The sequence below is a fragment of the Euprymna scolopes genome, chromosome 14 (genome assembly GCF_053919585.1).
Source record: "Euprymna scolopes isolate OS-2025 chromosome 14, ASM5391958v1, whole genome shotgun sequence".
Lineage (NCBI taxonomy): Eukaryota > Metazoa > Mollusca > Cephalopoda > Sepiida > Sepiolidae > Euprymna > Euprymna scolopes.
The window spans coordinates 51,102,189-51,114,603 of NC_136495.1; the positions used below are offsets into that span (position 1 = coordinate 51,102,189).

Genomic DNA, 12,415 nt, shown 5'->3' on the forward strand with positions numbered 1-12,415 from the left:
ATTACTTCGTCCATGAAATTGATAAGTTTTTCTGGCGTCGATATTTCGATATTTCATCATATGCCTTTTTATTCTCGTTGGACGCAATTTTTATGTCTTTTAGTTTATTCTGGGTGAAATATAATAGATCAGTTTGTCTCTTGGGCTTTTACTGCACTCTTTTTTTCTTATTGGTGGGTTTTTGTCCAAATTCCTCATTTTATCTCTATCTTCATCTTTAGGGTTTCCGTGTAAAAGGGATCCTTATTATCAACCCAAACAACCCTTCGGGACATATATTAACCAAGGAAGAAATATATGATGTACTCCATTTTGCAAAACTGTAAGTATGTAACTCTATTTATTCTGTGTTTATTTCGATTGCAGAAGAACCTTGTATCGTATCTCAGTACATTAAAGAGATAAAACACATCGTAGGAGTTATGCGCTTTATCACTGGCTTGTTTTATTCCACTGACAGGTAATTGGAGGACACTTTTGGTCCTTATCATTTAGAAAGCTATCCTATGGGTGTAACTAATGTCATAACATCACAAAACAAACCGCTGAATTAGCAATGCAGAAATAAGTAACTTATTTATTTTTATTGAAATAATAAAACATCGATCATAAAACACAAAAAATATACGTAAAGGCGGACAATACAGGGTGAAACGATAATAATGTCGCCTTAAAGAAAACAACACTACAGCTTTATTTTAAAAATTTTATTGAAAAAAGTCAATTCAGGTAACTTAATTATGTAGTAGAGCTAACATCTATTCAATGTAGCCGCTTTCAGCCTCAATCACCATGTCGACACGGGTCCGAAACTTAGAGCGTTCCTTCTGAAGTCAAACCTGGGTTTCTTTGGATTTGTGAGTCCTGCTACCACACCCAGGGTCTGCCAGCGGCCACTTGATTGCACCAGGGGATCACCACAGTCTGTGGTGTTGATTTTCAAGCCGACTTCAAAGGTGTGAGGTAGCATGATGTGACCCTCACTTGAAACTAAATCAAATACCATAACTGTAGCCAGAAACTTTGTTTTCATCATCCTGTGCACGTCCCTGTTATTCGCACCAATCCAGCGATGCATTGTGAGGGTGCTGACAATGGTTCTGTTGTCATAACTTTGTTGTCATAACTTTGAGGGATCATGAGTTGTACAGCGGCGCATCTCTGATCTCGCTCGTTGAACATTGTGTCCCTTTCAGACATGATAAAGGCTCCTATCGCACTTGGGATTGTACACAACTGGCCAACTAGTAGGGTCCTGGATATGACCTTAAACTATATCCGATGGTGAGGCCCCAGCTTGCGGGCTTTAGGGGGTGTGGAGTCACCCTTTAATTGCCGTTGCTCTCAGGTCCACTCTGACCCGAAGGGTCCCAACTATAGGTTAAATAGAAACCGACTTGAAAAAAAAAATATATATATTCTATTAAAAAAATTTTCTTCAACATAACTTGATTCGGCATTAAATAACCTGAAAAGGGTTGATATGCCGTAAAACAAAAACAATCAACCAACAACAACCAACTAGTAAATGGTCTGAAACGTGAAAAGAAAACCGATTTTCATCAAACGGAAATGGAATCGTATCTTCTTTTCTAGGGTGACAATTTTATCGTTCCATCCAGTAGTTTGTTTTTAAGTGAAAGAATTACTTTTTTTTTGTTCCTGATCAAGAGTATGGACTTAGATCGTCCCATTCTACTACGGATATCCCAACGGTTATAAATCATATAGTTGATAAATTAGTTGAATCTCGCGCGATTACAGTTAAACATCTCCAAGTCCTTTGCAAGGTCTGGCGTAAAGGTAGAATCAACTCATACGGAATTACTGGAGGAATATTTAATAAAATCAGATTTTTCTTCACTATTCGTTCTCGACGGTCATACCTCTGTAGCAATTGCGCATGGAATCGAGTCGTGGTTTTACTTTGCATAGGTATATTCGAGCCTGAACTGTTAATTACGTGGGTGTTATGCTGTATCTGCGCAAAAGCAAGACTAATACACCTGGACTTACTTTGGCGCCAAAGAGACGATTCAAGATTAAATGGTCTCTTAATAGGGTGTAATCTTGTGTTTATTTTTTCACTATAAGCAGGCCTGCTAGAATGGAACTCCAGGATTCAGTATTTGTTTATCGACAAAATCCAGCCTACTGAAAAATTCTCGTTGTGTTCCAGTTTTCTCTTGAATAAAAATTGATACTTATTTAGTTGGGAAGAGGTGGTCTTATTTATGGAAGATGGTGACTCTTTTTCTTGTTCAATATATTATGTAAGTCAGATGCGGCCTGATACAATCACGTTTGAGATGTCTGCATTCGCTGACGACACCAGACTCTATTATTAAAAATAGAACAAATCGAATGACAGTGCATGCAAGGCAATGGGAAAAGTGACCTTTGTTCTATAGTAGAATGGGATTAAAAATGCTACCAAGACAAAGCACTTTTCTTTAACAACTATAAGAAAACGTTTTAACCATTCATAAACGATAGCACCTTTCGCGAGAATCCAACATTTAAATTCTTGGAACTGATATTCTCATACAACATGAAATCGAATAAGTACATAGAGAATGCCACAATTCTGCTGTAAATAAGGTAGATTCCCTCTACCGATCTAGAAAAATTATCACGCCTGACAATATCTTCTATCTCTATAAAACCAAAATTCGCCCACGCATGGAATATTATTACCACATTGGGACTGGTGAATCACTCAATAGCTTCTACTTCCTGGACAAGGTGCAAGGTGTAAGTAATTTTTAACATAAGTCCATCGGTGTTTGCCAAGCCACTGACCCTGTCACATCTCTACATTGTTGCATTCTTGTGATTGTTTTAAAGGACTTCCAATGAATTTGCTCCGATGAACTTAGTGACCGTGTGCCTTCTCAACTAAATATTCCCGACCCGCTCAATTAGCATCAAAATTCTACCCCATTCACTGTATAGACCCTTAGGTGTCGGAGAATTTCCTACTCTAATAGTTTCTTTCCTCGGATCACTTTCCTTTAGGTTTCTTTCCATGATTCTTGCTTCCTCGACCGTACTAACATGCAAAAATTGAAATGTAATATGTGCAAACATCTTATCGCCCAGCTCCCCATTCAGGTTGCCCCTATAACTATGTCCCTATCACATTAGGCTTTTAACTTCATTGTAGATATACGTGAGTAAAAAATAAAATGAAAATGAATATTCCTGATTGAAAAAAATCGCAAAAAATTATAGATTTTATACGATCTTAATGAAAGATTTTATATTTATTAAATAATTATTAAATGTTAATATAAAGTATTTATTGTTATTATTATTATTATTATTATTATTATTATTATTATTATTATTATTATTATTAAACTAAAATTATTAAACTAAAAAGTTCTAGGAGTATATAGATACATAGATGTAACAGAACCTATGTTTGCTCATTTTCCGGTGATTTCTCTTTGGGAGTTCCAAAAGCAAAGTATCCCTCCGTTTTGTGATGGACCAACAAGCCACTTTGTAACAGTAAGGTTGCTTCTCCTTTTCTTTTCTTCGATATCTGATACATCTGATCCTGAACATTATTCAATACTGTAGAATAAATTTATAATTTTTTTTTCTTTTACAGAAATAATATCCATGCGATCTTCGATGAAATCTACGGCTTGTCGGTTCACAATCGGAAAAATGTTTTCCGAAGTGTTTGTTCCGTAGAAAATCCGATTCCAGAAAAGACACATTTTATGTGGGGATTAAGCAAGGTGGTCTATACTTGTTATATTATTATTATTATTATTATTATTATTATTATTATTATTATTATTATTATTATTATTATTATTATTATTATTATTATTATTATTATTATTATTATTTATACTCACTATGGGTTCTCACAAAAATCATCATCAAAAATTTTCCTGTAGTCTAGGTGACAATGTCTCTCCCGATTGCCAGTAGTCTCAACCTCTTTCCATAACCTTTGCAAATGAATTTGTGTTATTGTGACAGACATGTACCATTCACCTCTCGTTGGCAACGACCATTGGTCTTCGCTAGAATTTGGGTGACGATAAGCTTCTCCAAGGTTTCAGTCCTCTTTGCATTTATCTAGTTGGGGGTTTAGTTGGAACTTTCTCTTGTCGATGTTCCCATTTTGCTTAACCCTTCTCGGCTAGTTGATGTAGTGCCAGTTGATGCCTACATTATAATTTTAGGGTGGGGTAGGGGATGTTGACTTACAATTATACGCATTTTTCTTGATTCCATGTAGTGTTCCTTTATCTTTCTGCGTTACTTCTGTTACAGTTTCTATATGTCCGGTTAACGTTTGTAGCTCATGCATTCAAAGGTTTTCCTTAATATTTCAGCCGTTTGCTGCGGTTATTAGGGATTCAGTTTCTCAGCTTAGGTATCCTTTTCGCATCCATGTCTAAGTGTTTTCGTTATTCTCATCTTATGAGTTTCCATGTGGTTGTTTTTCTTCCCATTTTTCTTTTGTCGTCTTTTCCTTTATCTCTTTTGTCGATTTTTTCAGTGTCTCTCGCTGCCACAATTATCCTTTCACTGTTTTGCATTATGTATTTTCCTAATTCTTTTTTGTGTCATGCATACAGTCTTCTATACAAACTTGTCCTCTCCCGCCTTCTTTTCTTTTCACGTAGAGTCAGTCAACATCATTCTTTGCATGTAGTGCGTTGTGCATGGTCATGAGTTTCCTGGTCTTCTGATCAAACTGTCTCAGTTCTTCTTTTGTCCATCCTATGAACGGTCTTGAGTATCTTATTAGTGATTCTGCCCATGCATTTATACCTTTTATTAGATTTCTGCTATATAATTTAGTTTCTAGAAGTTTTCTTGTTCTCCTGAGGTATTCCTTTCCAATTCTCTCTTTCATTTCTGTGGCTTTGATAGTGTCTGCTTCCAGAACTCCCAAGTATTTATAGACGTCTTGTTTCGCTAGGGCCCTCATCTCCGTTGGGTTGGGTAGTACCGTGCCTTCTGTTCTCTCTAGTTTTCCCTTTCTTATGACTAGTAATGCGCACTTTTCCATACCAAACTCCATTTGGATATCCTGGCTGAAGTTCTTGATAGCGTTTATCAGTATCTCTAGTTCCTTTTCGGTTCTTGCAAAAAGTTTCAGGTCGTCCATGTACATCAGGGGGTTCATTTTTTCACCTGTATTAAAGAACTTGTATCCAGCTTGGCACTTTCTCAGAATATTGTTGAGGGGCATCATGGCTATGATGAACATTAATGGTGATAGTGAATCTCTTTGGAAGTTGCCTCTTTGTATGTTCATTTCTGTTATGCGTTGTCTATCAGCTGTCAACTCCAATCTCCATGTTCTCGTTGCATTTTCTATCACGTTGATGATCCTGCTTGGTATTTTATACATTTTTAAGCATTCTATTATCCATGCTTGGGGGATCCTGTTTCTTTGTAGTTGATCCATGCCATGGCTAAATTCTTTCTCTTTCTTTTTACTTCCTTTAGGATCTTTTGATCTATGTATAGCAGATCATGTGTTCCTCTCTTTCCTTTATGGCATCCTTTCTGTTTCTCTGGGAGAAGTTCAAATATTATTTAGGGAGTGGTAGATTTGTTCTCTCAGTTGTGCTGTTAGTATTTTCCACATAGTTGGGAAGCATGTGATAGACCTATAGTTGCTGGGGTAGTTCCTTTCTCTGTATCCTTCTGTATCAGTGTGGTTCTGCTTTTGATCATCCAATCTGGTACGTTTGTTTCCTATATACATCTTCTCATGTTCTGGGCTAGTCTTTCGTGTAGTGTTGTGAATTTTTGGAACCAGTATGCATGTATCCCGTCGTGTCCTGGTGTTCTCTAGTTTGCCATTTTTCCTATGGTTTTCTTTAGGGTTTCCTTGCTGATTTCATTCACTGTTCCTTCAATTTGTTGTAACTCTTCTGTCATGTCTTTCAGCTACTCGGCTTTTCTGTAGTGTTCCTGTATCTTCCTATATCTTACTCCAATAAAATTTTGTTTCTGTCGTGTTTGGTCGTTCTGTTTTTGTTTTTCCTCCGTTCATATTTTGGTAGAATTGGCTTTCATTGTTTTCAAATTTCCTGTTTTGTTGGCACTGTTCAGATTTGCATCTATATCGTCTAAATCTTCCTTCTTTTGCTGCTTTGGTTCAGATCTTCGTGTTTCTTGTTTAGTCTCTCCCTGCTGGTCACATTTCCAATGTTCAATTTTCTCCACGTCACTTTTTTCCTGCTTATCGTTTTGGCTTCTTTTTTATGTTTGTCGATCTGTGTTTCTAGCCTCATTTCCCATCCAGGTCTTGTCGGTCCATTATTCTTTGACTGTTTTTCTGTCTTGAACTTTATACTTACCAGTGGGAGGAGCTTGTTAACCTTCTCTGTTTCTGTTTTTAATTTCTTCTGCTCTCGGTTCCTTAACTGTATTAATTTTTTTTCTATCTCTTCTGCTTCATCCTCTGTTAGCTCTGTTTTATTGTTCTCGATTTCCTCGTTTTTAGAGTCCAGTCTTTGTTGGTCTTCAGCTTGCGTTGTTTCTACTTGTAGGGCTTCTACATGTGTGGTCCCAGTGGGGAGTGCTTCATGCTCAATTTCATCATTTATTTTTAGCTGTATTTCTGTTAGTTCCAGTTTTAAGAGCTAGCTTCTCTTGAGTATTAGTCTTGCTTGGTTCGCAATCCTTTGTTCTGTTGTATGGTAATCATTGGACAAGTCCCATAGTTCTTTCATTCATTTGCAATAACCTCCATGTTTATATTTGGGATGGCTTCTATAATAACATTCCATTACGAGTCTATTTTCTTTATTATTATTATTATTATTATTATTATAAATTTATGTTACCGCAACATCCGCTTACCATTGATTTCTCGCTGGCAGCGGTCATTCGTCTCCACTGGAATTTGAGTAGCAATAAACCTCCCCAAGATCTCAGTTCTGTTGACACTTGTCCAACGGAGGTCTGGTCAGCACTCTTTTCTCAGTCTTTCCATCCTCCTTGACCCTTCTCGACTATATGGCATCACACTTTTTTAGGGGAGGGCGATGATATGCAGCTTCAGTGTTCTTGGTTTCATGTAACGCTTCTTCATGTTTTGCCTCTGCAGCAGTTTGTAATACTTTGTACTTCTAAATAAAATAGGACATACTCTTGTTGGCTAATATAATTCAGGGGGGGTGTAATACGGTCATAGAAATAACTATTGAATAAACTTAGCCGACAACATTTTCGTTGGTCTGTAGCGCTTAAGTAATTTTCAGTGTTTCTTTATTTTGTCAATTAATATGCTTATTTGATATTCGGTCACTCATTACTGTTTCCGGTATTCTACCGATGTCTAATTGTTTGTCCATTACACTGTCCATTTTATGTTCGTTTCTTCATTCCTTTGTGTTACTCTACACATTCTATATTCAGTTCCCCGTGACTTTGTCCGTTATCTGTTTAGTCTATGTTTAGTTCCCCATGACTTTGCCCACTTTATATTCGATTTCCCATGACTTTGTTCGTTATCTGTCAACTCTTTATTCAGTTCCCTATAACTTAGTCTGTTCTCTATTCATCTTATTTTATTCCCCATTACTTTGGTTAATTTATAATCGTTTTTTTTCATTCCTTTATGAGTTACTCTGTTTACTTTATATTCAGTTTTCCGCTACTTTGTTCTTTGCGCTTCCCATCAGTTGTCAATATTCTCATTGCTCTTTTTTTTATAGATTTTCAATTTTCTTTCACTTAAACATGATTGTATTGTTATTTATTATTAGGGCTAGGACAACAACATAGTCTTTTCATTGTTTTGACTCTCAAGTGTGTATCGTTGATATCATATATGCTTTTATATAGAGTGATGTGGTTCTCAGTTGATTAACTGTGTCTGCGCCAATATATACTCGAGAGTCAAAACAATGAAAAGAATGTGCTGTTGTCATAGCCCTATTTATTTATTTATTTATTTATTTTAATTTTCAGGATTTGGGTTTATCTGGATTCCGGTGTGGCATCTTGCATTCAACGAACAAAGAACTTTTACATTTTGTACAAAAAGTCGCATTCTATTCGGCTCTTCCGTTATTTGTTCAAAAGCTGCTTGAATCCCTGCTCAATGAAACAGGTAAATACAATCTACGAAAATCTTACGTACTAATAAAAATGCTCCCAATTAAAAAGTTGAATGCAAAATCTGATTAAATCGAAAATAACCGCCTTATTATTATTAGTGTTTGCTAATGAATCGGAGACCGGTTAATACCAAAGATTCACAAAAAAGATACTCGTTGTTTCCTTACTAAATGCAAAATATTGTAAAGTGAAGATTGGGAGTAAATAAACCAATCCAGACAAATCTCGATGTAGTATTCAACGAAAAGGGATCCTTCGGATCTCCCTTGACTATGGTCGATTCAGTTATTTTTATTATTAAAAAAATAGTAATGAAATTTAGCAATAGCATGTATTGTTATTGATAAAATTCATTTTTTTCATTAAAACAACAACGTTATATTTTATGTATGTTTGCCCTAATTTTAAACGAAATCGATGCCGACATTTATTTAATCTACTATCTTAATTAAATATTGTATTTCCATTTAAAATTTTTGCTGTTTTTTTTATGTCGTGAAAAATGTTTATCCCTTTATAAAATATACAAGTGACATGTCTGTCTGTCTGTCTGTCTGTCTGTCTGTCTGAGGAACAGTCTTTACCAAACACCTCTGTCAATTTTTGGTCTACAGATTTGAAACTTGATATATGGGGGATTTGCACCTATGGAACAAGTTCGATTTGGTCTTTAGCCGGTGAAAATAGCCGCTAAGGGATCAAATTTTAAAAAATTGGAACTTGGCAGGCGTAAGTCGACTTATTTTATAGTATGCGCAAATATACATTTATACATCAAAGTTAATTAAATTATAACGTTTTCTTATCCATGTTACGATAGCTCAAACGGTAACGACTAAGGCTGTTTTGGTTTCGATGTCACCAAGTCATTATTTTTTACTGTTAAAATCACTTCTATATGTTAGGTACAATATAATAATCGATTCTATAGTGATAAATACACAATTTGAATCAATTAAAATATTATATTTAAGCGTATTTTATAATCGGACGACGCCGGGCGACCTGATAGTTCATTTATAAAATTGACTGAAACAAAAATCTTCCAAAAACAAAAAAGTTTTCTAAATTAATTTGTAACTAAAATGGAAAATAGAACAAACAGCGGCAATAGTAGCTTTACCGATCTTTTTAACTTTCAAGAATAATATCAAAACAAACGTTAAAGTCAAGGGGACTGACTAACATAGACAATAAGATAGATGTAATGTCGGCAGCTAAAAATTCTAAAAAATTTAATTTAGATTATCGAGTTTTAAATCACAAAACCCGCTCCAAGCATTTCTGAAATCCGTTTCGAGAATGAAGCGTATTTTTTTTATTTATTTATTTTTATTTTTTTTTATTTTATTTTTTTTTTTTTCTGTCGGTATGCTTAGGTTGCTAGTGATTTAAAAACTCAAAAGCTGCAATGAAATCAGTTCATCACTTATGACTGATTTAGAAGCGTCTATGTGATGTGGTTTATGATTGAATTACGTTCGTGCTTTCTCTTTTTATTCTCCAGAATGGCTTGAGACGAAATATTTTCCAATTGTACATCAACGCTTGAAGGATAATTATCAAATTGCAACTGAGCGACTTGGAAAACTAGGAGTCACGATCTACCCCTCGGATGGGGGTTTCTTCATTTGGGCCAACTTCAGCAAAGTAAGTGTTGATGGATACGGGATTAAAAATTTATCGTGTATACTACTAGGACTACTCCTACTACGACGACTACAGAAAACCTATATTGTTTATTTGCTTGTTTGTTTCCGTTTACACTTGATCATCATCGCGTTATGTCCCGATTTTACTGGTTCCTAGGTACATGCAATATGAATAGCCGATTCTCAAAATGTACGAATATTGTGACCTTTATTAAATATTCACCAAAAACCAGGAAATTAATCAATTTTAATAAAAATTTCAGTATTCACCGAATAATGATGATCTATTAGATATCTATCTAACTGCTGTTTTGCTCCAAATACAGTGGAAAAAGCCAGGCAAACACAACAAAGGCTTACTTTAAAATTTAATACAAATTTTATTTGATCCTCGGAGGAATGCTCGCTTTTTGCCTCTGTAAACAGCTGTTAACAATCTCGAAAGTTAATAGTCTTTGATTCTTCAACAGGAACTAGTCGCTGGTTCATCTGTCTTCGAAGATAAGAGTTGGCAGCCGTTAAAGAGGTCGATATGATGCCTTCTGATGTAAAGAGATTCAGTCCTCACAGATAGGATAGTGCAGAAGTCCATTTTAAATGATCATGTCAGTTCGGCAATGCAGGCCAAATTGGAAGTCACTAACGGGCTTAAATAATAATATGCCTAATTATTTAGGCTTGAAATAAAATGTCTCAAAAGACGATAGTTGTGGGCTTCATTATGCCTCAAGTGGGCGGGGGTGCGTTTCAACGTCCTTCTTGTACGGATTACATGAATGAAATTGGAGCGGAATTCTGCCCCATCCGTACATTTCAGCTGCCTTCATTGAAACTAGAAAGAAAGATACAAATAAAACAAAAAAAAAACGTGAAAGCGAAACGCTACCCGGTAAATATAATCGACCAATTTGATTGGTCCAAAACAAATACAATTGGAGGCATGATGTAATTGTCAAATTCCTAACACATCACGGAATATAATGAACCCATTATTTTTTTTTAATCTTAGTGAAAATGTATTATTTTGTTTAAACAAAAAACACCTTTACTACAGTTCTAGTTTTCAGTAGTAAAAAAAAAAATGAATGAATTTAATTTTGCTATTTTTTTCTGAAAAAAATCGTAAATTGTAACAATAGACAAAAAGAAAAATTATTTTTTTCAATAACATTACGAAAAAAGCCCCTAAAATCCGTATTAACGAAATCGATATCACTCGAAGAAAAATTACCTCTTTCCAACTACCTGACATCATTTTCAGACAGCCTTTTCACTTTCTGACATTTTAGGCTTCCGTAGAATCCATACTTAGATGACTTCGTTTTGTTTTGTTTGCGCAAAGCCAAGATCTCTCGCTTGTGGGGGGAGGGGGTTAATTAAGCCTCTTCTTTTTTTTTGTACAAACAAGGTGTTTTTTTTTATTTAATTCAATATCTTAGGACTTTACTAATTATCTTTGAAATAGACACAGAAAACTAATATTTATCTTTCAAGGAATTTTACAATAAATTTATTAAACTTCAAAATTTTGCTGAATTTGTCAGCGTCCGAATGTCGCTGTGAAAATATTTTTCATTATAACTTTTTTTTTCACGTGTACAAATATTTTTATTCCTTTTGAAAATTAACTTTAGGCTGTAATTTTTCAGATACAATAAAAAAGTAATCGGGAAAAATGATGATAAACCGGCTTTTAAAACTATGTTCACCTATCATTTGTCCGCCATTATTGCCACAATATATGGTCCCAACATGCGAAAAGGATTACAGCAAAAATGAATACTCGAAACAAGGAATACCGACATTCTCTTAGCACACTTAGTTTTACATACAAAGTCAACTTCTTGGTCCCAAATGGCGTGAGAAAATTATTCTCACATAATTTAGAACTCTGGAATGCGGTCAAATTGACACAACAATGAAAGCCAAACTTACCTGGTTGATGCAGCCAGTCGAGTCTTTTCATCAAAATGCTCTGTGTCATTTATGCCGCTCTTTCGAGTCTGTTACATAAACTTCTTGATGAAGTGGCATTTTTTTCTTCTTCGTAGTTTCTTGTTTAGAGTCTAAAATTTCCATGTTCTTTCAAGGCACTGATATTCCATAAAAGTGGGACCCCAATGTCAAGATAGTTACCGATTTAAAAGACAATATTTCGCCAGGAAGGAAAACCTAATGAGTTAGGTTAAATTGTCTCACAGTGCTGAGACAAATAGGGAAAAATTCTCCCTTAAATTAATGAGTCCACGAAGCTTCGACGATAAACACGAACTAACGTCCATCGTGTTAGGAAGCTAGTTCAGAACTGACTTGTCCGTTGTTTGAATTCCTCGCTCGTGCGCAGGGTTAAAATTTAAATCAACCAATCAGAAAGGCTGTCATAAAACAAGGCATCAATTCATATCAACCAATGAATGTTCACATTTCAAGTTATGCAATTTCTGGCACACTGCCAAAAGAGGAAAGAAAAAGTAATTGGTATCCATTACTTTTTTCCAACTATTGAATACAAGATAACAATTAAACGACAAGTAAATAATTCTATTGGTCACAAGGGTTAACTAACCATCGTAGGTTTTATTATATTTTATTTTAAAGTAACTATATGTGATTTCGTCTGCTTATGATAACCAATAAATCTAGTTTCG

The 12,415-nt window shown here is 35.1% G+C and overlaps 1 protein-coding gene across 1 annotated transcript in view; it reads left to right on the top strand.

Annotated features, from left to right (window-relative positions):
* Positions 1-12,415, top strand: part of LOC145292996 (1-aminocyclopropane-1-carboxylate synthase-like protein 1) — an 84,922-nt gene that overhangs the window by 66,108 nt on the left and 6,399 nt on the right. Inside the window, exons 9-12 of the mRNA XM_080139249.1 lie at positions 222-322; positions 3,620-3,752; positions 7,966-8,107; positions 9,623-9,765. Coding sequence (XP_079995375.1) covers positions 222-322; positions 3,620-3,752; positions 7,966-8,107; positions 9,623-9,765 — 519 coding nt within the window. The remainder of the gene's footprint in view (positions 1-221; positions 323-3,619; positions 3,753-7,965; positions 8,108-9,622; positions 9,766-12,415) is intronic.